The sequence below is a fragment of the Rhineura floridana genome, chromosome 8 (genome assembly GCF_030035675.1).
Source record: "Rhineura floridana isolate rRhiFlo1 chromosome 8, rRhiFlo1.hap2, whole genome shotgun sequence".
NCBI classification, from domain to species: Eukaryota; Metazoa; Chordata; class Lepidosauria; order Squamata; family Rhineuridae; genus Rhineura; species Rhineura floridana.
Window position 1 is genome coordinate 131,603,622 of NC_084487.1, and position 27,091 is coordinate 131,630,712.

At 41.3% G+C, this 27,091-nt stretch overlaps 1 protein-coding gene and 1 long non-coding RNA gene across 8 annotated transcripts in view; one reads left to right on the forward strand and one right to left on the reverse strand.

Moving 5' to 3' along the window:
* The window catches only part of FAR2 (fatty acyl-CoA reductase 2), a 139,941-nt gene extending 123,970 nt beyond the window's left edge, over positions 1-15,971 (forward strand). For 5 of the 6 annotated variants that reach the window (XM_061582531.1, XM_061582530.1, XM_061582534.1 and 2 more), the window contains exons 11-12: positions 5,944-6,071; positions 10,752-15,971. In XM_061582531.1, coding sequence (XP_061438515.1) covers positions 5,944-6,071; positions 10,752-10,914 — 291 coding nt within the window. In that variant the 3' untranslated portion in view covers positions 10,915-15,971. Of the gene's footprint in view, positions 1-2,968; positions 3,685-5,943; positions 6,072-10,751 lie in introns of those variants that run through there. The other variant, XM_061582535.1, reaches the window with a different exon arrangement.
* Positions 15,972-18,094: 2,123 nt separating this feature from the next.
* LOC133390047 (uncharacterized) overlaps positions 18,095-27,091 on the reverse strand; it is a 31,014-nt gene continuing 22,017 nt past the window's right edge. For both annotated transcript variants that reach the window (XR_009764289.1, XR_009764288.1), the window contains exons 5-6: positions 22,215-22,341; positions 18,095-19,007 (exon numbers count right to left, since the gene is read on the reverse strand). This is a non-coding gene — a long non-coding RNA (uncharacterized LOC133390047). The remainder of the gene's footprint in view (positions 19,008-22,214; positions 22,342-27,091) is intronic.

Here is a 27,091-nt window from a genome sequence, read left to right on the forward strand (position 1 = left end):
AAAACATTTCCTGAAGCATTTCCTGTCTTTGAGCTGTGGGGGGAACTATAGTACCCATGTGGAGACCTCTTGTCATCCATGAAGAAACACCGTTTACAGTAAGTACAAACTGTACCTTTCAGATGAGATTCATGATTGGTGCAGAAATAACGTATAAGGACTAGCACAGTCTACGAACGCTGCCCGTGGTTGCCTTTCTGTCCATACTTGGAGGCTTCAAGAATTTATTCTACATTCCAGATTCAACCCCAATTTTGGGGTGGATCAGAACCAGAGTTTACCAATACAATCTGGACTAGAAATCTGAGGTTCCATCATTTTCCTTATTTCTTATTGTTAGTATCAAGTTTCAGACACCAGTGTCAAACTGAAATTCTTAAGAATCAACAGCAAGCTGCAATCCTGTGTACACTGTCCTGGGAGTAAGCCCGGTTGAACACACTGGGAATTATTTCTGAGTAAACATGCATAGGATTGTATTATTAATCTGGGACCAGCCATGGTTGAAACAATATTTCTGATTTCCATGAGATAACATAGCCTTACATGTATGGTTGAGCCAGTTAGCTAAATCTGTGGGGATGAAAGTCTGCTGTGTAGATGAGTTGTCTTCATTCTTGCAGCTGTCACACTTACTGCAACAGCTTTCAGTGACATTGCTACATGGGATCATACAGCTGGCAGTGTTGAGTGATGCTTCTATGCAGCCATATCTTAGTTCAGGTCAAAAAGCACAAGTTGTGATGAGCACAATAGTTATTCTACTCACTCAATATCAAATGTTTGATTCAGTGTAGCGAAGTGGTTAGAGTGTTGGACCTGAGAGACCAGAGTTCAAATCCCCTCTCAGCTATGAAGTTCACTGGGTAACCTTGGGCCATTCTCTGCCTCTCAGTCTAACCTATTTTATTTATTTATTTAATTTATATCCCACCCTTCCTTCCAGAAGGAGCCCAGGGCAGCAAAAACACTAAAAACACTCTAAAACATCTTAAAAACAAAATACTTTAGCACATATTGAAACAAAACATCTTTAAAAACATCTTTTTTAAAAAAAAAAAGCTTTACCTACCTCACAACGTTGTGGGGATTAAATGAGGAGGGGAAGAATCATATATGCCACCTTGAGCTCCTTGGAGGAAAGGCAGGATATTAATGCAATAAAAATAGTTTTATTATTATTTAAACTTCTAGACTCCCCCATCACCAATCAGCCTGGCAGAAACAGTGCATTTTTCTCACTGGCCTCAAGTGCCAGACAGTCCTATAGGACAGGGATGGGATCCATTGGTGGGTGCCAATTCACAAGCATTCTGTCAACCCAGCAAGCTTGCAACGATTCAAGTTCGTTCTGCATCCGCTAGACACTGCTTTTACTGATCCATGGGGGGTTTTTTGCTCTGGAAAAATATCAATATTAATATCAATTTTTTAAAGGAAATACTGATATTTTGAAGGAAATATCAATGTTTCCTTTAAAACTATTAATAGTGTGAAGGAAGTACTGATATTTTTAAAGGAAACATAGATAACTTATCATTTTTAGTCGATGTTTTAGAAGGTGATTTTTTTTTTAAAAAAGTCAGTTTTCAAAAATAGCTGCATGAATTCATTAAAATCTGGTCCTCAGTGACTGAAAATAAGCAAATTAATGGAAAATTTGATACCAAATCCAAATTGGGTGGAATTCTAGCACATCCCTACTATAGGGTTCCTTTTGACGATGGCTGGAGTCCTAAGCAGGAACATTCCTTAGGGATGGGGTCATCAGTCTTTTTGGACCAGAGAGCACATTTCAAATTTTGAGAGAGTGCTGGGGGCCCCAGTCACAAAATATCTGCCATGGGGGCATGGCATAACACAAAATAGAGAGTAGTCATAGTGAAGCTTTTTCTATAATTGTCTTTCAGTAATAGAAAAAGCTTGACTTACTGAATTTCTTCCTGCCATACAGCTGTTAAAGGCTCAAGTACCCTGTTTTTTCCTCAGTGCCAGCACTAAACCAAAGCCTAGACTGCCTGCTGTGCTCACTTACCTGGAAGTAAGTCCCATTAAACACAGAGACTTATTTCTGAACTGTATGTCATTGTACTATAAGTTAACTATACAGTGAATTCTTAATGAGCTGCTGTTCTTTCGCTCCTGCCAAGCCGAAGACATACCTATGCCTCTTTGCAGAGTTTTCATTTATCTTTTGGGGGCAGGGGAATTGTTTTTATATTCACTCTCACTTATTTTGTAGTGGTATTTGTGTAGTAGTATAAAATAATTTCTAGACATCACCTGAACTCAGACAAACCCAGTGCAGGAAAGATGCCTCATGGCTGCTAGGGAAACAGGAAGTGCAAACTATGAAGGTTGCAAGGACTAGAAAAAAAACAGAAGCAGGAAACGTGCACTACAAGGGACGGCAAAACAGCAGATCCTTAGCACCTTAGGGATTCCTATTGCCTGGTGTCCAAACTACCCACTTATCAATGATAGTGCTGACTCCACTCATTAGCCAACAACACTGACAGGCAGGAGCAATCAGGCTGGCTCATTTCACAGAGGGTACCTGCACGTTTTTCTCCATAACTTTCTTTCTAGAAAGGCGGGATACTTACTTTTTTTTGTAATGAAAGCTCAGATTCTGGGCTACCTTCTGAGAGCACCACTGAATGCCTTTGCAGGGGCCATGGCAGCAACCCCTGCATTAGGGGCATTCTGTGACATTTTGTTGCAAGTCCCCACTTGTTATAATGTAATTTTAAATGCATAGGAATCCAGTTTTGAAATCAATTGAAAGCACATTTACATTGACATTTCAGCTTCAATTTGCTTTTTATATACAAAGCATATGAAGAGGTGTGCGCTATTGAAAAAACATTATTGGTTCTCCAGGAACAGCTCACCCAATACCAAATTTGAATGAGTTCAGATCTGTCCACTGGATTTGGGTGACACATTTTAATTTGCTCAATTTCAGAGTCTGCATAAGGGCTATGAACTCCAAAAACCAGCCAATGCTTCTCCATGTAGTTGGCAGTCAGACTTCAGAAATGATGGGTGAGGATGATCTGCTCAGTCCTACCCAGGACACAAGCACAGCATTAGAAGAGGTCATGGAACAGCCCAACAATTCTTTCCCAAGTACAAGAGGAAGAAATGCCCCTGAAAAGCCAGTGAGAGAGGCCACAATGTAGGCAGCTTCTTCCACATGGCAGATCACTTGGGACAAGCAGTGGAAACCTTAGTGACCATGATGACAGACAACAAGGTGTAGAATAGGAAGATGTGCTTTACAACTTGAAGGGTTTTTATAATATTCATATGACAAAAGGATTTGACTGTAAGAGTTTACATGAAAACAAATCTATATTTTTGTGAAGGGTAGTGGTACTGTACTGTAGATTTCAGTAGTTTCTTACATCTGTTATTGTTCTGTTAACAATGACAGGCATTACATATCTGTGTAATTGTGCAAAAAAATAAGAAAACTACATGTAAAATCTTGATAACTACATAACTTGCCATTTCTTTATATGGAATGCATTTTGGATTGTTAAAAATATGTAACCGTTATAAAGAAAGATTGTAAACAAAGTGTGCTTTATATTTATTTATTTATTTTATTTTTATCCCATCCTGCCTCCCAGCAATTCCCAATTTTTTTATAAAAAAATGTTTGTATAAATCCCTATTAAAAACAAAACAAAAAAGAGGCAGTGCATTTGTTTAGCATCATTTCAGCTCTGTAATTGCGAAAAATGGAAATGGACTGTCTTCAAGTCAACCTGACTTATGATGACCCTATGAATAGGGATTTCATGATAAGCAGTATTCAGAGGGGGTTTACCATCGCCTCCCTCTGAGGCTTGTCCTCCCCAGCTGGCGAGGGCCTGTTCAGCTTGCCACAGCTGCACACGCCAGCCCCTTCCTTGTCCGCAACTGCCAGCTGGGGGGCAACTGGGCTCCTTGGGACTATGCAGCTTGCCCACGGCTACACAGGTGGCAGGTCACATAACCCCTGAGCCACTCACTGTGGGGGTGATCTTTAGCTGGCCCTTGACACCCAGGAGACACGAGCGGGGATTTGAACTCACAGACTCTGGACTCTCAGCCAGGCTCTCTTTCTCACTGTGTTATAATTGTACCAGACATATATTCATGTTCTGTGTTCTTTTCCTTACCAGAGAATTTCTGCAACACCAAAACTATCAACATAAATTTCTCTTGTGTCTGACTAGTATTGGTTTAAAAAATAATATTGTCCTGAACTTCCAGTTGAGGCAGCTTTTCACCTCCTTCCAAGTAGAAATTAAGTCTTATAGGAGTTTATCCAGCTGGTTTATTGATTGTAAGTCACTTTGGGTTCACTTTTGTGAAGAAAAGTGGCTAACAAAATAAATAAATAATAAAAAGAGCCTAAAAAATTATCCATGTCAAGAAGTGCTAACTCCAGAGTCTTGTTGGTTTAGTAGGTGCCAAATTACTAGGGTAAACAACCAGCCCTGCAGAACTCTGCCACCACTCTTTAAGTCTATTTTAACTTGGGTCAAGAGACTCCCCAAGCTGTACTCCAGACGCCCATGGGATTGAATAAGGACAAGAGCCCCTAACCTCAAAAATTACTCAACAGTTTGACCAATTGGCCAGGAACTGGTTTAGTACCAAATTGTCAACCAAGACACACCAAAATATAGCAGGTGGATTTATTAATAATTATTTAAAAATATTGACATAAAAGTAGAACCCATATGCCAATGGGAAATAAGATTATAAAAGACTATTAAGAGTACAGAAGTAAATTTAGGAAATAACAGAAGAAACAAAAATAACAAAGCTAACTTGCCTGACTCTAAATACAAACCGAATAGAGCAATTGACCCCACAGAAACCAGCAAGTAATGTAATGGTGCCCATAGGTGTCAGGATCCAAGATATGAGGTAAAGAACAAAGGAGCAGAATCACTTTTATAGGAAAAGGCTTATTAACAGTGAACCAGGCTTCCCAGCCAATCAGAAGGCTAGCTGGCTGTAAATTTCCAGAACTAGAGCATACATGAGATCTCACCACAGAGGCATCCAGTCTAATTAGTAGAACCACCATGGTGGCCCTGAAGTATAGCTCGTACCAGATAACACCAGTGAAGAGATGAGCTCATGTTTAATTACTGGGAAAGCAAGTTTTTTCACACAGACCCACTCTAGCAAGAAGTCTGAGTAAAGGAAGCATTTTCTGAACCAAAGACATCTTTTCATGACAATTCATAGGGGAATCCATTTTGGGAATGAATAAGGCCGTGCTGTCCCTCTTCATGCTCCTTACTGGAGGTAGAAAGCAGTGGAGAGGTTCCCATCCATCCTGGTAATGAGAGCCAACCTCATAAAGCCTTGGATGCTGACATATATGCATGGCATATGCATGTAACAGGAAGTATATTTCCTATGATGCCGAAGTGCTCTGGACATGCCACACATGCAGGGCAGGTTGCACATTTTCATTTGGCTCACTGTTGTTACCAGCATTTCCAGCTTCTAGCAGGTAGTGCAGGGGGGGACACATAGAGTACACCTCCTTCCTGCAAGCACCTAGGTCTAAGAAGACCCCTAAGTCCATCATATTCCCAATGGAAGGACAAAAGTGTTTGGGGGAGGTGAGGGGAAATTTCTGGGTGACACCATATGTGTCAGCAAGGCAGGAATGTGCACAGCTGGCGTCTGTTGCAGAACTAGTGTTTTCAGAATTCAGCTCTAGAAAAAAGTGGTGTGAAACTCTTTCGTCTGTTTGATATAAAGTCAAATGTTGCTTCTGGAACTGAAGGGGCTCCTGCACTCCATCTGTGATACAGCTGATTTTTGACAGAATTGTTATATTATTTATGTAAACTATTTTTTTAAAAAAAATACTAAGCAGTATATGAATATGGCACTGACATTCTTCCTTATCCCTAATTCCAGTTATTCTGTTTTGATATCTGCCACCTGCATTGGTCAGAATATATAGAAAATTTCTGCCTAGGAACTAAGAAATATGTGCTGAATGAAGACATGGCTGGTATTCCTGCGGCAAAGCAGCATTTAAGAAAGTAAGACATGCACAGTCTTTTAGTATACTTTTAGTAGACATGTTAGTAACCTTTTTCAGTGAGTAAAAACTCCATTTGAAAAGCTAGAGAGAAATCTTGCTTTATAGGAACACATTATGTGTGACTGTATAATGCAGACAGTGTTAATAAAATAAAGCAAGCTTAAATATATATTAAGATATGAGTGTGGTCTAACTGCAGTTTGTTTTCAAACTTCCTGCAGTCAGTGAACTCACATCAACTTGTTTGCCAAAGAACACTTGCACATTTCAGGGGGAAATCGGTAGCGGAGGACAAGCTATCTTTTGTGAAAGAGCTTGTCTGCTATTAAGAACATAAGAACATAAGAAGAGCCTGCTGGATCAGGCCAGTGGCCCATCTAGTCCAGCATCCTGTTCTCACAGTGGCCAACCAGGTGCCTGGGGGAAGCCCGCAAGCAGGACCCGAGTGCAAGAACACTCTCCCCTCCTGAGGCTTCCGGCAACTGGTTTTCAGAAGCATGCTGCCTCTGACTAGGGTGGCAGAGCACAGCCATCATATTGCTGATCTTCTAATTGTAAAATCCATGTTATGCTTGTGAAGATTCACAGACTTCCCCAGAAGACAGGGTGCCTCCAGACTGTCAGTATTTTGTGGAAAGGATTCAAGAACATACTGAAACTTTAGGTTTGCACAATTAAAATGAATTAAAACACTCTGTCACCCTAGCATGGTAAATCCACTTTTAAAAGACATACACACTTAGCCGACTCTGCGGTTTGGAAAGTGATGGAGAAATGCATTGAAAAGTTTGGGATGTACAAATGATTGATAGGAAGACACATAAACACCCTGCAAGCAAATCAGGAGGAATGCTGATTGTCATATGACTGGCCTGTAAACAAATCAGAACAAATGCTCAAAAAAAACTGGATAGAGGCCAACTACCACATGAGCTTTGTGCAAGCAAATAAGGATGATTGCTGAATAGACAGGTTGTTTTAAAAGTACAATTACATTTAAAACTCCCTTTCTCCCCCCCCCCAAAAAAAGTTTGCTTGCCTTATAACTCATCTGGCAACTTCACTGTATAGTTTTCAGTGAATGCTGAAGACATAACAGGTTCCTGTCACCTTTGACAATTGAGATGCATATTTTTAAGACCCACCCTATTTTTGTGATGTGATTTTAAGGTCTGTAGGGCAGGAGGCAATCTTTCAGATATTTGGGAACTAAGGCTGCAATCCAGTGCACACTTACCTGAGAGTAAGTCCCATTGAACCCAGTGGAGCTTATTTCTGAGTAGACATGTATTGGATTGCTGCTCAGGTTATATAGGGCTTTAAACACTAGTATGAGCACCTTGAATTGGGCCCAGAAACAAACTGGCAACCAGTGGGGTTATATAAGATCTAAATGGAACCCCGGCTAGTAATCTGGCTGCTGCATTTTGGACTAGTTGACATTTCTAAGTCGTATTCAAGGGCAGCCTCACATAGAGCACATTGCAATAATCCAGTCTAGAAGTTACTAGAGCATGGAATACAGTGGCCAAGTCATGTCTGTCCAAAAGAAGTCATAGCTGGCGAACCAGCCAGAGCTGGCAAAAGGCACGTATAGCTACCAAGGCCATCTGAGCTTCTAGTGACAATGTTGGATCCAGGAATACCTCCAGGCTACAGACCTACTCCTTTCTGGTGCAACCCCATCCAGAACAGGCTGTCTCCCTACCTTCTGGACATGAGAAACCGGAACGCGTAACACCTCTGTCTTTTCAGGATCCTGCCTTTGGCCCACATCCAGCCCATCATCACCTCCAAGCACCGGTCTAACACCTCAACTACCTCTCCCAATTCAGATGGAACAGAGAGATAGAGCTATGTGTCATCTGCATATTGATGACTCCTCACTCCAAATCTCCTGATGACGGCTCCCAATGCTACATACATATTTGTTTATTTATTATTTTATTTATATCCCGCCCTTCCTCCCAGCAGGAGCCCAGGAACCTCTAATACATAGATGTTATATAGCATAGGGACAAGCTAGAACCCTGCAGGTTCCCATAGTGTTGAACTGTAGCCTCCCATAACTACCTTCTGGAACTGGCTCTGGAAGTAGGAGCAGAACCACTGAAGCACATTGCCTCCAACTCCCACCTCCCTGAGATGCTCCAAAATAATACTGTGGTCAACGTTATTGAAAGCTGTTGCAAGGTAAAGTAAAACAAGCAGGGTCACACTCCCCCCTATCTCTTTCCTGACAAATGTACTCAATCAGGGTGACCAAGGTGATTTATGTGCTATGGCCAGGCCTGAAGCCAGACTGGAATGGATCCAAATGATCAGTTTCCTCCAAGCATACCTAAAGCTGGACCGCAACCACCTTCGCATGCACCTTGCCCCCAGAAGGGGATATTTGTCAGTAGACAATAGTTGTGTAACACTTCTCAGTCCAGGGAGGTCCTCTTAAGGAGTGGACATACTACCACCACCTTCAAGGCAGATGGTATCTCCTCCTCCAGTGAAGCATTAATCACTCCCTGGACTTACCCTGTCAACCCCCTTTAACTTGCTCTAAGAAGCTAAGATAGGCAAGTGTCAAGGGGGTTGGTGGTTGGCCACACTTCTTCAAGCAGCTTGTCTGCATCAGATAATAACTGGTCCACTACAGATGGAACAGGCAGTACTCTGGAAACCTCCATTGGACTAGCTCTAATTGTGGTATTCAGCTTTGTCTGAATCGGAGTAGTCTTGTCCCTAAAGTTCCTTGCAGATTTGTTACAGCAGATCTCCAAGGGCATCAGAGTAACGTTCTCTTGGCCAGATGGCAAAAGCCTATTCACCACCACGTAAAGCTTTGCCAGATGGCTACTTGTTTATAAAGAGATCTGGATTTAATAGTTGCTTATTTTGATCCCAGGGTTTTAATAAGGTTGATATTAAAACGTTTTGTCTATGGAATAGTAAGAAGGTCTCTCATCCTACTATTCCTCCATAGTATGGCATAGAGGGGTGAGTTCAACATATTATGTTCAAACATCAAAGCATCAGAACAGGGATTCACAATCTAGTCTGTCAACCAGTACTTAGGCAGGCAGAAATTTGGGACCTGCAAATCTCCTCTCTTTTCTGGGTGCTTTTTTGGCATCATGTTGGAGTTTGGCCTTTATTCTTGACTTTATTATTCCATATAAACTTCAAATTTTAACATTTTCCAATTATATTAACTGCAGACATTCTTCCTAGGAAACACAAATATAATTTTTGCCATTCCAAATGAAGGGATTGAGATTATTTGAATCAAGGTTCATAATTGTTCCAATATAGGTCTTGCATCAGCCCAGTCATTCTCATGCCAAAATAATGAACAAGTCTGTTTGCCCATTGAAAATTAAAACTATCTTTTATTTGCTTTTTTACATAAAATTATTTTACCTTTATTTAACCTGTATCCTTCTAAATTGCTGTATATTGCTATCTTGTTTTTCCAGTTCAAATATTGAATCTGTACAGAATCCATGGGATGTGTCAGAGTTAAAACAATGCCATCTGTGTATAACTTTCTTCTTCTTCTTCTTCATTTCTAATTTTTATTCCCTTAATATTTTTGCAAGCCCTGATCTTGTCTGCAAGTAGTTCTATCACCAAAACAAATAAAAGGGGTGAGAGAAGACACCCCAATCTAGTACCTTTTAGATAAGATAAATGTTATTTATATCTTACTATTTACATAGACTTTTACTCTAGGGTCTATGTAAATAAGCTTGGATCCAAATAATAAATCTGTCAAAATGTAAAAGATTTTAATTTCTCAAATAGAAAAGACCATTCCACATTGTCAACCGCCTTCTCTGCATCAATGAATAGTAGTATCACTTCCTGCAATGTATTAGAAGAATGATCTATGATATGCAAAATTTTCAAAAAATATCCTTTAAATTTCTTTATCATATCAAGTCTGACTGATCGAGATGAATGTAATTGTGAATAATGCTATTTAATCTTTTTGCCAAAATGTCTTTAAATATCTTGTAATGTGTGTTTAATGAAGATATTGGTCAGTATGTAGAAACCAATGCTGGATCTTTCCCCACTTTAGGAATAATTACTATATTAGCATCGTTCCAGGTCTCTGATATGGTCATCCTCTATAATTTCATTAATTAGTTTACTTTAATGGTCTCACTATTACTGGAGCAAACTTTTTATAATATGTTGCCATGAAGCCATCTGGGCCTGGACCTCTATTTACCTTGAAATCTTTAATAGCCTCCAGTATTTCTCTTTCTGTTACCTGGTGTTCCAAAAATAGCTGGTCTTTGTTTGAAAGCTGTGGTATTTTAATATTTGCTAAAAATTGCTGACTCTCCTCAGGTTTATTTGTTGCATATAACTTAGAGGAATTTTTGAAGTTTTATTCCAAGATTTTTCGATTTGATTTAGTAATCCCTCCTTCCTTTCTTATCAAAGGAACAATATTTGTTTGTTGATTTTTTAAAGTTGGTTACGTCTTGTTACTCCATTTGATAGTGCTCTGTTTCATATAGTTATTTTTATGTCATGTGTATCCATAAGATCTAATTGTTTTTTACACATATTACGCTTTCCTAAAATAGGTTTAGATAATGGTTTCTTAAGTTCTTTTTCTGTTTGTTAATCTATGTTTGCAACAGTTTCCTTTCTCTGCTTTTTCTGTCAGGCTAAGAAACATTCAATATGTACTCAACACCACCCTTCTCGTGATCATCTGGCGCATATTCATTGCAAGGTCACAAATGGCACAAAACATATGGTACTTTGTGGTGAACCTCTGCTACAAGTTCCTTAACTACTTCAGAGCTTCCAGTACCCTCAGGCATTGAAAATTACCTGTCTAGTTATTGACCACTATCTACTGGAAGGACTTCCATCTTCTCCAATCAACAGCTATGTGTGTATGATCTTGAAAGTAGCAGGGTATCTCTCAGCTGTATCATTCAACATACTTCATCAAAGATTAATTGCTTATTTTTATTAATGCGTTAATGAAACAATCTTTCCTCTCTAGGTCTACCAGGCTAAATAGCAAAGCCATAAGTAAATATTTGGACATAGGTCATTTTATTTGAACATTTTTCCCCTGCAGATTACCAAAGCAGCAATTTCTCACCTCAAATATAAAAAGCTATCAAATAATCACCCCAGTCCCTAATCCTGTTTCTTCCTATGCCATAACTGAAATACGAAAATTGGCAAAGGACATAAGGAAGCAAGAAATAACTGAGAGGTGGGGGTTTGTGCATATTTTTCAGTACCCTTCGTAGCTGAACTGAGACCAAGTATGGTTTAAATATTTTGTTTTTGTAAGTGTCTGCCTCATTTAGAATGAAGATGAGAAAGAGAATTAAATCAACGTAAGACTGATGGAGAAGTTGAATTTTCTGTCTCTCTGGCACACACAAATGTTAGTAAACTTTTAAAGTATACAAACACATGTAGGTCTCTCCTACAGACTTAAAATGATTTATAATTGTTTCTTCTTCCCAGGGAACCCTGGGAATTGTATTCAGTTAATATATCCCTTTCACAGAACTATGGGTTCCCAGACCTTAAAATGCTCAACATACTACAATTTCCAGAATTTTTTGTCAGAAGCCACAACAGTTAACCTGGTATAAATCTGATATACTTGTAGTGTAAATGTGCCCCTATAATACAGGCCATTTTATTATGAAGTTAAAGGCCCTTTCCTTTTTGTTACAGAGGAGATGCTTGTATATTACCTACAGCGTGTCTCTCTTCGCTTTGCGTACAAACACTTTGCACCATCCTGCAGAGAATCCCTTTCAGTGATGACAAAAGCTGCAGCTGTTGATTAGAAATCAAAATGAGTGGGTGCAAGAAACAAGCTGGTTTCCAACGTTCTCAGTGTATTTCAAATATAATTCTTTGTAACATGTAAATTAAAAAATGAATATTCTTACTGAAATCATTCTCTTCCAGCTCACTCCAGAGGACTTATTCCGCAGTTGTAAGAGAACATTCCATTTAAGTTTAATGGTCAGAGAAGCTGCTCTCTGTTGGGCTAGCATGAAAACAACAAGATTGGAGCTGGATGGAAGAAGAGTCCAGCAGGCAAAGCCAAGACTAGTACCCAAAACTGACCCAGCTCTGATTTGAACACATTTATATCCAGCCCAGGTCAGGGTGAACTAATCAATATCTGGCTGGCCCTCACAGCCATTAAATGACACCAAATTAGAAAAGGGAAATTAAATGAATCCTCTATTTTGTCTGCTGTTTCCTTTGCCGGCCCATTTCCCAGAAGTTACTAGAAGAAAACCCATACAATTTGTGCTTGGTGGAAACTGTAGCAGACCTTGGACACATCCCACTAGATCCCAGTGCCTTTCAACTGCAAAACATTTTTCTCACCAACCTTTCCAGACTGCACTTGCTTTCAATAGAACTGCACTGAATAATCTTCCATTTCAGCACTCACTTCAAAGTTAGTACATTTAATACAGCAAAGTAGGTTACTGGAAAATATTCTTCTTCTCTGCCCTCACTGTCCTTAAACAAGTTGTCTGCCCTTACAGGTACTACATTTGGCTTTAATGATCCACATGATTTTGTTTATGGGTGTCTGTAATAATGCCAAGCAACTATGAAACAATACAAACGTGTTTGCAATAAGTGTCAAAAATGGCAGAAAATGGGAGGCACTTTTCAATACAGAAATGTACACAAAATGAGGATCACTACTATTTTTCAATGAAAATCCTATTTTTCAGAAACATTTACAATGGCATAAGGATATTTGTATTTAATCTGAAAGACATAGGGGGCTACTATACTGCTTATTAAATAAGTAGATTTGAGACTTGGGTACAAAACTGCATTATCCTTGATAATTTCATCTCTGAGTGAGTTTATCGTGAACACTTTCCAGTTTAAACTTGTGTATGATTAATTTATTTAATGTATTCCTTAACCACTAGCTACTGTTCTTTGCCTTTAAAATTCTATTGTTTTTTACATTTAAAATACTGCAGAGGAAGTCTGTTGTAATGAACATTTTGCTTGTGTCTTTGATAGGAACTTCTATCTAAAAAAACACTACTCAGTTTCAAAGGCTGTTAAATACCAGTGAACTGGTCCCATGTAGCGTTCACTGAAGTACTTCAGCACTTTATAGCAGTGAAACAAATTGGCAAGAACATTATAAATATCTAACAAGTACAAAAATTACACCACCAGGCCCTTTCCAAATTCTGGCAGTCACAACCCCTCTAAAACCAAAGCATTGCGATCACTTTTTGAAGATGCTCAAACTCTAGTTTTGACAAGTTTGAAGGAAGTAGAAATTTTAGAGTTTGGGGTAGCCATAATGTGCCTTTGTAGTCTTCATCTGATACACAAATGTGCTCTCAGCCAGATTGTGATAGGACAGGGAAGCAGTCTAGGGATATGAAGGCTGCAAACCAATAAAGTATCTCTGATAGCCTACATTTAAGGACTTTTGTAATGATTATAGAGGTTATATATAAGAAGTGCTGTGTGCACATAGAAAAAAACACTATTTAAAAACTCTTATGATTATTAAGTCCCAGACAGGCAAGCTAGGTGGCCTAGAATGGCCTATTCCATTGTCATCACATTTATGGGAGAATTCTCAACATAGCAAAGGAAGGTAGTAGCAAAACAAAGGATTTTTCTCATTACCCAAAAGCTGAAGAAATTGAATTATTGCAACTTAATATTTGCATCCAGTGTGGTTTCTATTTACTACACAGAAAAAGTACATTGTCAGTTGAACTGTTGGCCAGATCATGCTACTGGTGGCTTCAATTGCTAGAGCTTGCAAACAGGTCACTTTATTTGTAACTTAGATGTTGCAGAGTTTGAAAGAGGTGTGAGCTTGCATGTGCAAGTATTGTCAAGACTGAAGCTTTAAGGCTGGTATTTCTTAGCCTTGTTGCATCAGGGCTTTCAGCCTGCCTGTTGTTGGAATAAGGTGCAGCCTGATTCACTGGGAGCATGGAGCAAACCTGCCTGGCTTTGCATCTAAACTCTTAGTGAACTTTGGTTAAGATTCTAGGCCGCATTTGTTTCTCTGGCTTTCCACCTCATCTTGATTCCTGGCTTCGTATCTGATGTCTGCCTGCCTGCGAGTATGACCCATCTTATGTGTTAGCTCACCTCTATTGACCCTAGGATTGCCAACTTGCAATTTAAAAAAAATCGACATGCCAAGGTGTGATACCTGACAGTTTTTCATGGAACAGGAAAGCCTGGAAGGTATTGGTGGATGGGGGGGGGATTAACCTCCCTCACTTGGCATACCACATTTATTTCATAGAATCAGAATAGTAGAGTTGGAAGGGTTTATAAGGCCATCAGGTCCAACCCCTTGCTCAATGCAGGAATCCAATTTCAAGCATACCTGACAGGTGGCCATTCAAGTTGCCTCTTAAATGCCTCCAGTGTTGGAGAGCCCATCACCTCCTTAGGGAATTGGTTTCATTGTTGTACTGCTCTATCAGTTAGGAAGTTTTTCTTGATGTTCAGCCAAACTCTGGCTTCCTATAACTTGAGCCCATTATTCCATGCCCTGCACTCTAGATAAGAAGAGATCCAGGCCCTCTTCTGTGTGACAACCTTTCAAGTACTTGAACAGTGCTATCAAATCTCCTCTTCTCAAGCCTAAACATGCCCAGTTCTTTCAGTCTCTCCTCACAGGGTTTTGTTGCCAGTCCCGTGATCATCCTTGTTGCCCTCCTCAGAACCTGTTCCAGTTTATCTGCATCCTTCTTAAAGTGTGGTGTCCAGAACTGAATACAGTACTCAAGATGAGACCTAACCTGTGTTGTATAGAGGGGAGCTAGTACTTCACGTGATTTGGAAACTATACTTCTGCTAATGCAGCCTAAAATAGCATTTGCCTTTTTTGCAGCCACATCACACTGTTGGGTCATATTCAGCTTCTGATCAGCAATAATTACAAGATCCTTCTTGCTGAGCCAAGTATCCCCCATCTCATAAATGTTCATTTGGTTTGTTTTCCCTAGGTGTAGAACTTTGCATTTATCCCTGTTGAATTTCATTCTGTTGTTTTCAACCCAATGCTTCAGCCTACCAAGATCACTTTAATTTTTGAATTTTGTTTCTGTCTTCAAAGTTCCTAAGTTCAGGGAAACCTTCCCACATCAACATCTATCACAGAACTCAAGTTTGCTACAGAAGATGCTTGGGTATACACATTGGGGGATGCTGGCTAGGCCTGTTGGGTCTCACTGTCACTCTGTGTTAAGACTGCACATCCAACACTGCACTGCAGCTAAACATTGCAGGGGAGTTTTGATAGTATCAGTAAACAGTCTTTCAGGGAAACTTGTCCACCATTGTTGATCTTCTAATTAAAGAACACAGGGTTGCCTGGCACACAGTTTGAAACTAAAGCATGCTTCTGTCTGCACTGAAACTCACAGAAAACAAAGATGAAGTAGAGCCTAATGGTATGGCAAAAGAAAGGAAATATTACATTTCTAGCAAATATATGAGTAATCCTGCAATATGGTGCTAAATCTTGGTAAGAACAAAGCAAAATCTTTCTTAGGAAAATACATGTACCATTTAATTAACTGGTGAAGTTTAACCAAATCAAGATATTCCATGCCATTTTCTGTTTATAAAGATATTGTGACTTACAATTGTGAGAAATGACATTTAGAATCCTTTTTCCCCATTTATGAGTCATTATGATGATAAGAGGAGTAGTGGAATACTCATTCTCCAACTGCCCAAAATTTGTAAGATGAAATCTATCTTTCTATACATTTGTTATGTACAAGACAACAAACAGCTATTACAGCTACAATCAGGTTTATCATCACAAGGTGCTCTGTTTGTGAGCTCTTATATTGAACAAACTAAAACACAAGGATGTGAGTTCAGTAATGTACTAACTGGAATTAAAGTTATTGTCAAAATGTAATAAACAATATTTTAAAAATATTGTCTCAAAGCAATACTGTACTGATATTGTCCAGGAGAAGATCCTTCCTAGGAATGGCAAACATGTTCACTCATGTCTACTCAGAAGAAAAATACACAAACTGAAAATCTGGCAACAATGTACACCATTTACACATGGCAGAGAAGTTAAAATACCATCTCAGCTATAGTTTTACCAAGTAGTCTTGGGCAAGCCATTCCCTCCACAAGGATGCTCCATCTGGATGCATAATTAAAAATCAGTTCACAATATTTCCTTTCCCAACATTCTGTCACATTTTAGTGTGACCAAGAAATAGAACCCAAGATATTGTTATGCAAATAGGAACAAATCTGATACCTAATGGCTGGAGTGAGCAGGAGCGGGTTTATCTTCAGTCCAAATAGTGTACCTCTTTATATTCTCCTGTAGAAATGGTTTCCATTCATTCCTGTGGAGGAAACGTAAAGCACTGCACTTGGAGACATTGTTGCAAAGAGAATAAAACCTGCCTTCTACCGCCGACAGTGAGTGCTGCAGGCACTTGCAGCTCCACAAGGGTCCTTGCAGTATTCAAGTGCTCCCTCAGCATCTGTCTCACTTGTCATGACAGGCACCTTGAAGAGTTGTAAAAATAATTTACCAAAGTACTGAAAATTAGGGTTGTGCATAGGCCCCAAGATCCATTTTGTATCTGTATCTGAATTTTTAAAAATTCCTATGTGTTCCTGGGTTTTAGTTCCAAGTCGCAAATAGAACTTCTGTTCCCCATTCACTGTAACGGGGAATTGAAAAATGGCTATAATTTTCTCCCCTATGGGCAGAATAGAGGAAATTTACAGACACAGAAGCCCCTGCAGAGTGGATTACGCCTGTGAAATTGCAGACAATACGGGGCTTCTGTAAGGGAAATAAAAGATTCACTGTCCCACACATAATCTTATGTGGGGAGTGGGCCTTCGTCTCTTGCTCTTTCTTACCTTAAAATAAGTGGTATGGCGTGTGTGTTATTTTAAAACTTCGCAGCTTCACAATGGCCTTTCTTTGCCAGGGTTTGTTTTTCTCCTCAGACAGGCCTTCCAACGTGAAATTGTCTAGAACACTGCAGAATAAAAATTATCCGTAGCTATTATTTTATTTATTACATTTATATACCGCCCCATAGCTGAAGCTCTCTGGGCAGTTTACAGCAATTAAAAACAATAAAAAATATACAAATTTTAAAAAACAAAAAACAATTTAAAAACACAGTGTAAAAAACTTTTAAAACAATTTAAAAATGCAGAATCCTGAAGAGCTGTGGGTGTTGTTTTGTTTGTTTTACTTAAAGGATCATAGGTTTTCTAAAAAACTTTAATAAAGCTGTTAACTTTTTTTAAAGTATCTGCTGCAATTTTAACAAAAAAGACAGCTCTTCATTTTGGATGCAACATTTTGAGTAGCCTCACTTCTTGCAAAACCTATCGAGCTAGAGAAAGAATGAGATACAGAAAAACAGAGAAGTACAGGACAGAACAATCCAGAATTAACAAGGCAACAAGTGGAGTGGGGGGCTTCGATGGGAGGTATTGCCATTGTGCTTTGACTCAGAATATCATACTGATTCACACTTGTTATTTGGCCCCCTGCACAACTAATGCACATTTCTTCTAAGAATTATTAGTACATTATCTAATCACATGCATGTTTCCATGGAAGTAAATCCCACTTAACTCTGTAGGGCTTATTTCCACCTATGCATGTGCAGGATCTTAACAGCCTGAGTAAATATGTTTAGGATTAGACTGCAAATTCATTTTATTGTCCTACTGTTTATTTTGGTCATAGCAAACAAGACAGTGATAATTAAATACTGATGCACTATATCTACAGTTCTTCTCGTAATATAGTGCCGTGAAAAAGTATTTGCCCCCTGTCTGATTTTCAGCATTGTTGCTTTTTTTTGGCACTGAATGCTGTCAGATCTTGAACCAAACCCTAATATTAGAGAAAAGGGAAGCTGAGTGAACAAACACCACAAAATTTTGATAATTATTCCATTTATTTATTAAAGTTAGGCAGCACCCAATGCCCCTGTGTGAAAAAGTAATTGCCCCCCTATTAACTCAACCCAATGAAAGGGACTATTAGGGCCAGAAGTTTGAATACTTTGGTAAACAATCAGGCCTGCTTTGGGCCAGCCCTGCCCAGTATAAATCTGACTAACTGCGGCCCTTGCCATCAGATTGAAGTTGCCAGCGCACAGGTTCCAAAGCCACATCATGCCACGATCAAAAGACATTCCTGAACACCTCTGGAAAACGGTTGATGCATATCAGTCTGGAAAAGGTTACAAAGCCATTTCTAAGGCTCTGGGGCTCCACTGAACCACTGTCAGAGCCATATTGACCAAATGGAGAAGGTTTGGGACAGTAGTGAATCTTCCCAGGAGTGTCCGTCCTGCCAAAATCCCTCCAAGGGCAAGGTGTAAAATCATCCAGGAAGTCACAAAGGACCCTAGAACAACATCCAGGGATCTGCAGGCCTCTCTTGCCTCAGTCAAGGCCAGTGTTCATGACCCCACCATCAGAAAGACACTGTGTAAACATGGGATTCATGGCAGAGTAGCAAGGTGGAAGAAGAACATGAATGTTCATCTAGAGTTTGCCAAAAAGCACCTAGATGATCCTCAAAAGTTCTGGAACGATGTTCTATGGACAGATGAGTCAAAAATGGAAAATTTTGGGTGACATCAGCCGTTATGTCTGGCGAAAACCAAACACTGCATTCCACATGAAGAATCTCATACCAACAATCAAGCATGGTGGTGGCACAGTCATGGTTTGGGGCTGCTTTGCTGGATCAGGGCCTGAACAACTTGCCATCATTGAAGAAACCATGAATTCTGCTTTGTCTCAGAGAATTCTACAGGAGAATGTCAGGCCATCTGTCCGTCAGCTGAAACTGAAGCACAGCTGGGTCATGCAGAAAGACAATGATCTGAAACACACAAGCACGTCTTACATCAAAATGGTTGAGGAACAAGAAATTTAAAGTTTTGGAATGGCCTAGTCAAAGTCCAAACATAAACCCCATTGAGATGTTGTGGCAGGACCTGAAAGGAGCAGTTTATGCTCAAAAAAGCAAATATGGCACTGAGTTAAAGCAGTTCTGCATGGAGGAGTGGGCCAAAAGCAGTGGCGTCACTACGGGGGTGCGGGGAGTGCGCACCGCACCCGGGTGACACCATGAGGGGGGTGACACCCAGAGCCGCCCGCCCCGTCGCGGGGCAGGGCGCCATGGTGTATGCGAGCGACAAGGCGAGGTGAGGGATGGAGGGAGAGGAGTGACAGGGTGAGGGGAGGAAATGAGGCACCGAGAAGTGGGGCGAGGGGGATGCAAATACAGGAGTGCCTGTGCAGAAGCACCTTTTCATTTTCTGCTCTGGGATCGGGTGAACGAATCTGAAAAAATAAAAGCCCCTCTCACCACGCTCGCCACTTCAGATGCTGATCTGCACCCTTCGGCAGCGCAGAGGCAAAGAAAGAAAGAAAAGCTGCCCCCCCTCACCCTTTTTGCTACTTTTAAAATAGCACGTTTCCGTTTTTATTTTCATATTGGGGTTCAAAATTAAATAACTACAAGAAAGGATCCAGTTCCAGAATGGCCGCCCTGACCATCTCTTGCAGCAAAATGTCAAATCCCGGAAAAGCCCTCTGGTGAGCTGGGTGCTGCTGGCCCTCAAAACCCTTCAGGGAGGGTTGGAGCTTCGTGGCGGAGCATCTGCTTGGCGTGCAGAAGGGCCCGAGTTGGGTCCCCTCATTGCCAAGTAGAACCAGGAGAGAATCGTGCCTGAAACCCTGGAGGGCTGCTGCTGCCAGTCAGTGTTGAGAATACTGAGCCAGATTGACCGTTGGTCTGACTCGGTACAAGCAGCTCCTGTTGAACGCCTGCCATGTTTCCGGTGCAATCCTAAATATGTCTAACTCAGATGTAAGCCCCGCTGAGTTCAATGGGGCTTCTTCCCAAGTAGGGCGGCAATCTTAACCCTATTTGGGTTTAATACCCAATAACCGCTTGGGTTCAATAGGACTTACTTCTGAGTAGATATGGTTAGGATTGCGCTGTAAGTGTGCATGGAATTATGGCAGCCTAAACATGTCAGTTTTCTGGTTGGCACAAAATGCTTAAGCTTTACTTTTATTGATTATCAGTTATCTGTTTTCATTGATAATTTACATGCTCGTAAACTGCTTAGAGGATTGCTGGGTAACCATGCATAGGATTGTGGGGCTAATTGGTGGGAGCCCCTATTACACCTATTTTACAGATGGGGAACTGAGGCAGGGAGAGTGACCTTGCCAAGGTCATTGCAGTAATTCTGTGGCAGAAGTGTAGCTGAAAGATAGTTTACACCCAAAAATATGGGCCCACCTTTCCATGCACAAGTTTGCCCTGGCTCTTGGGAAAGTGCCCTTTCAGTTGGCATCAGGGGGTTACTTGGAGGGTAGACTCACTAAAATTAATAAACCTGTGTTAGTCAAGTTCATCCTCTCTTCAGTCTACTCTGAGTGGGACTACCATTCAACGCAACCCTAAATTACAAAGGAGCCCCAGGCCAGTAAACACAAATGTGATAAAACAATGTAAAAAATAAAAAATAGGACAAAAAATATATGTAAAACATTGAAAAACATTTAAAAATGTCTAAAAGCACATAACCCCCCCTAAAATGCCAGAGATCACTGGACGTAAACATGTTTGTTTTATCTGCAACTTTTAAAATGATGTTTTGTTTGTTTTTAGAATGCTTTTGTTGTTGTTAAAAATTTTTGTTGATGTGTTTGCTGCCCTGGGCTCCTTTCGAAGGGCAGGATATAAATTTAATAAATGCATAATAACTAACAGTAATAATAAAACCATTTAACTTGATGACAGTTTCTTTCCAAAGACTCAAGAGTTGCTGATGCTGACAGCTGCCTCCCAACTGACAGTTAACTGTCCATTCTGCACTCACTGGAACCTCCAGCTAATCAGAATCTATCATCCAGTGGCAAAGAACTTGCCAATTGCCTGTTGTTGTTTTATTCCTCTCTGTAAAAATGTTTCAGAAAATGATGATTAAGACTAGCTTGCTAAATCTCTTGACTGACATATATTGTAAATCAGAAGAGCATTTCAGGTATGGCTTTCGAGAGACGAGGAGTAGTTTGAGAAACGCTAGAATGCAGAACTAATCCTCAACCTTAGCCAGGATTGACAACTAACTAAAAAAGCTACCCGCCCTGCTCTTATTTGCAACTGTTGAGAAACAATGGAAATATCTCAATATGTTTAGCCTGGAGAAGAGACTGTTAGAGGGAGATGTGACAGTTGTCTTCAAGGGCTGTGATGTAGAAGATGGAGCATGTTTGTTCTCTGTCACTCAAGAGGACAGGAGTAGAGGCAATGGGTGAAAATTGCAAGGAAACTGACTGCATCTAAACCTTGGGACTGCTGTGGGGAACCTCCCATCATCCCTGGCCATGGGTTGTGCTTGCTGAGGCTAATAGGGGTTGGAGTCCAGGAATATCTGCAGGGACAAAGGAGCGCCTTTCAGCATAAATTTCCAAGGGGGCCCGAGGCACTTTGCCGTTGGGCAGGGATGGATTTGGGCCCTCTCTGACCATTGGCCATGCTGGCTGGGGCTGATGGGAGTTGGGGGTCTGGCAACTTCCGGAGAACCACAGACCTCCCCTGTCCTGTTGCAGGGAACAGCCTGTATTTCCAAAATGAATGAAAGTGTATGTCAGAAATCGTTTACTTCTAGCACGAGTTGTGACTTTTGTTTACGAAATGGATGTTTTTGGAACTGTCCCCTTTCCAAGGTGTAAATTTCATGGAATCATAGGATGGTAGAGAGTTGGGAGGGCCTTATAAGGCCATCGAGTCCAACCCCCTGCTCCATGCAGGGATCCGGATTAAAGCATCCCTGACAGGTCCCTGTCCAGCTGCCCTCTTGAAGGCCTCCAGGGTTGGAGAGCCCACCACCTCCCCAGTTCATTGGTCCCATTGTCACGTCGCTCTAACAGTTAGGAAGTTTTTCCTGACTTTCAGTCGGAATCTGGCTTCCTACAACTTGAGCCCATTATTCTGTGTCCTGCACTCTGGGACGATCGAGAAGAGATCCCAGCCCACCTTTCAAGTACTTGAAGAATGCTATCATACCTTGTACGGGAGGAGGTCCATGGGGGTGACACCATGAGTTACCGCACCGGGTGACACCAACCCTAGTGACGCCACTGCTGATGGAAAAGCTGGATATTGGACTGCTGATTTCTTGAACTCCTCCATCCTAAGTTCAGGTTGAAATGTGTGTAAATAAATAAACCATATTTCATAAAGACACCACAGTCTCCACTGACCTTCTTCCCAAGGAAACCAAACCCAGGGCGAGCGCAGGGACCCCCTGGAAATCTCACTGCTCGGAGATTGGGGTGGCGCGCAACAGTATGTTAAATGTCTGTATATGTGTTGTTTGTTCATCTATTATTTACCAAAGAAGGCCAGATTCTGAAGGACCTCTGGGAAGAGAGGAACAGTTTCTCATTTCTCTTGCAACATGTGCTTTTCGGATTCCAAGGCAAAAGCCCCGGAGGTTACCCGATTGGAGCCAAATGGTGTCAGGCATATGAACAGGTTACCCTTTACCCTTAGAATGCCCTAAATTCAAAATTGGCTTCATTGGGAACATTTCTGTAAAATACTAAGGTTCCTAAAATTTGGGGAAGTGAGTGAGTGTGAGAGCAGAGAAAAACAGAGCTAAAGAACAAACTCAGGAGGCTTCGCGGCACGGGTAGTTGCAAGTAAGATGAAACACTGTTTTAAATTGGCTAATTGAAGCTGCTTTTCCTTGTGAACAATGCACAGGACTTGGTGAGCGGTTGATTGACGAATGACGAAGGTCACAAGGGCATGATACTCTGGCTTCTTAATGGAAATGTGCCATTTACAGAGCATTACAAAAACAACTCAATGTCAAATTCTTGCTGATTTGCAGCCACGGCCGCAAGATCTGTGCGGATTACAGCTGTGGCCTGCAGCAAGAAATAGGTGCCGGTCCAAAAGGATGCTGAACTATTGAATTTAGCTGGAATCCGGTGCTGGGTCTGATTTGGCGGATATTCTCCCCCATCGCTACTCACAGCGCATAGCATAATTCTACTGTCAGTAGCAGTGTGATTTAGACATATCTACTTAAAACATGACTCAGGTTGGTTCTCTTATCTCTCTCTTTAGTGTTTTTTCCTTAAATCTTCCTTCTACCACTTGTTTGTTGTTCTTTAAAACAAAGGCAGGCATAGAGAATGAAGTTCCCAACCAAATTTTGTTTAAATGCACAGCTGATGTTTTCAAATATTTATTATTTGGGGGGAGGAGAGTTCAGGTCGATTAGTTTTTTTTATCTTACTAAAACAATGTCAGTGGCATCCTGAATTGTGAAAAACAAGGCAAGACGTCTGTCACTAAGGCTGCAATCCAATATGCACTTACATGGGAATACCCCCTATTGAACACAATGCGAGTAAATATTGTTTTGTTAAGATTGCAGCCTCACACAGCTGAGAAAGATGTTTTTCTGTCTTACAGAGCAATCCAACTCATGGGAAGCCAGCGGAAGGGGTACTAGTGGAGGAAAAGTTGGCAGGAAGATCCACAACATTCAACTGCTGTTTGGGAGCCTCCAGGCCAGCTGAACATGGGCTCAGTCGGGATCTGTGCACAGGGACCAGAAAGTAAAAGCCAGCTCTCACAAATACTGGGGAGTATATTTTCTTGGCCTGACCTTTTTCTTGGTGTAACTTTGGCCTGGATTGGGACCTGCAAGAGTGCTCTGAATGAGAGTTGGATGTTGCATAAGTTCCCCCTCTTAGTCCCTCCTCCAACACACACCCTAACACGCCCCTGTTTCAGGCCTTCTGCCAGGCTGGGATTCCCGGCAGACCCTTGGCTGAACCGGCAGGGTCTCGACTCTGCGGTGGATAAGTGGGGGTAAGGAGCTTCTGCTGGCAGAGTCTGGTGGAGCCTGGCAGAGATGGGACCCTGCCGGCTCAGCCAGGGACCAGCCATAATGAACCTCCCCTCAGCCCGGTGTAGATACGAGTTGGACTGCGCCCTTAACCTCTCAGCATGATAATAAACATTTGGTTAATTTTGTGCATTTTCTTGTTCGTTTTTTAGTAGGTTTTAAACAGAATAATCATTACATGAATAATTTTGTTTTTTAAGAAATAAATTGTAACAAAAGTGTGTGTGTGTGTATCTATATTCAAAATGTGAGTGTAATAAATTTTTTTAAAGAGAAAGTGTTGTATACTTTCATTTTTGTTATTTCTGCCATTTTTGTAGTAAAAAGTGTGTATTTAAATAAATGATTAAATAAACAGTTACAGACATACTTGGAGGAAGCAGATTACTTAGATCCATTCCAATCGGGCTTCAGGACTGGTCATGGAACTGAAACAGCCTTGGTTGCTCTGGTGGATGATTTGAGGAGGGCGTTGGATAGGGGTGAATGCTTATTCCTCGTCCTCCTTGATCTCTCAGCAGCTTTTGATACCATCGACCACGGTATCCTCCTGGGTCGCCTGGAGGGAATGGGAATTGGAGGCACTGTTCTACAGTGGTTCCGTTCCTATCTCTCTGACAGGCACCAGCGGGTGGCATTGGGAGAGGAGGTTTCAGACCCTTGGCCTCTCAATTGTGGTGTGCCACAGGGCTCTATCCTCTCTCCCATGCTATTTAACATCTATGTAAAGACGCTGGGAGCTATCATCAGGAGATTTGGGTTGCAGTGCCACCAATATGCGGATGACACTCAGCTCTATCTCTCATTTAAGTCCTCACCGGAGTTGGCTGTGGATACCTTTTCCAAGTGCCTGGAGTCCGTAAGTGAATGGATGGGAGGAAACAGGCTGAAACTGAACCCCAACAAGACCGAGATACTGCTTGTGGGAGACAAGAGAAGATTGGGAGATATCGACCTGGTGTTGAATGGGGTGAGATTGCCCCTAAAGGACCAGGTCCGCAGCCTCGGGGTCGTTCTTGACTCCAAGCTGTCCATGGAGGCTCAGGTGCTAGCTGTGAGCCGGGCAGCTTGGTATCAGTTATACCTGATACAGAGGCTGCAACCCTATCTTCCGGTTCATCTGCTCCCGCAAGTAGTGCATGCCCTGGTCTCCTCTCGCTTAGACTACTGTAATGCGCTGTACGTTGGGCTACCCATGAAGACGGTTCAGAAATTACAACTGGTACAAAATGCGGCGGCACGGCTGATTAAGAATGGCCGCCACAGGGATCACATCACTCCAGTGTTAGAAGACCTACACTGGTTACCAGTTGTCTACCGAGCCCAATTCAAGGTGTTGGTGTTGGTGTTAACCTTTAAAGCCCTACACGGTTTCGGTCCAGTTTATCTAAAGGAGCGCCTCCAGCATCACCAAATGTGCCACCTTACAAGATCAGCCTCACAAGACCTTCTCTCGGTCCCGCCAGCGAAAACAACCAGGCTGGTGTGGACTAGAGAGAGGGCATTCTCGATTGTGGCTCCTACCCTCTGGAACTCTCTCCCATATGATCTTCGCCATGCCCCCTCCTTGGTAAGCTTTCGCCAAGGATTAAAAACGTGGTTATTTCAGCGGGCATACAGGTTCCCTAGCAAATTTTAGTATATAACGTACAGATGTGGGTGGGTTGGTTAGTTGAAGACTGTATTTATATGTTGTATTTATATTGTATTTACTTGCTGTATCTATTTTAATTTATGTGCGCCGCCTAGAGTGGCCGTTCATTCGGCCAGATAGGCGGCATAAAAATAAAATTTTATTATTATTATTATTATTTTCATCCTATATGTGCTTATGACTTATTATTACAGTAATTCATATTTATTACAAAACTGCATGTTGGGGTCTTGTTTTTTTAATGAAGGAAAAGTTAAGTTAGCAAGACTTATTTTCCTTTTTTCGCTGCGTGTAGATTTTGGATGGCCTCAGACAGTCAGAGTCAAGAGCATGAACTCCCGTCACCTCAGGGTTGTGTTGTTGATGTAGATGTGTCTCTTTGTTGTGTAGCTGGCTGGCTGAGGTGGGAGCAGGGAGGCTGTATTGTTAATCGTAGGAGAGGCAGAGAGTGACTAGCTCAAGCAAGCCCACCTCCATTTTATTCTCACAACATCACTGTGTGGTGGGCTAAGCATGGATTTACTGCCTCAGTGGCCCCTTTATTTATTTATTTATTTGTTTGTTTATTAGATTTATTAGTCGCCCATCTGGCTGGTTGTCCAGCCACTCTGGGCGACGTACAGAATAAGAACATACAAATACATTAAAACATTAAAATCTCAAACAGTAGTAATAAAACCTAACCTAAGATATAAAACACAGCATACATAAAACCATACAAAAACCTTAAACAAATCCATAATATCCTTCATGCTATGCTTACAACAACCTGTAGGGTAGGCTGACCCACTCGCAACATGTGGGGTAGGCTAAACAGAGTAATTAGCTCAAGCCCATCTCCACAGTGGTTAGAATGCCAAGCCTGGGACCAGGGAGATGCTGTTCTGTGAGCCAGTGTGTTCTAGTGGGCTGGATGAACTATTAAAATAAACAGGCATAAACTTTGAGGCAGAAATATCAGACAGACAATGACTGTATGATTGCTGTGCCTGTGAGTTAATAAAAATACAATGAGGTGATAGAGCAGGCAGCATGATTAAGAATAAAACAAAGGTAGGTCTCTCTCAGGTGTGTTAGGCTGCAATCCTAACCAAACCGTGTCTAGCATTAAGTCCTATTGAATTTAATGGGGCTTACTCCCAGGTAAGTACAGGTAGGATTGCAGCCTTAGTGACAGTCTTCTTGACTCCTGAGTTAAATAAACAGCCAGAGTAAGGTATTGGGAATATGCCACGGAAGCATGTAGCTTAACCAACCACAGGGATATTTTAATAAAATTGAGGGTCTGTGTGTGTGTGTGTGTGTGAAACCATTATTTCTGTTTAGCCAACCCCACATGTTGTGACCTCATCAGCCTACCCT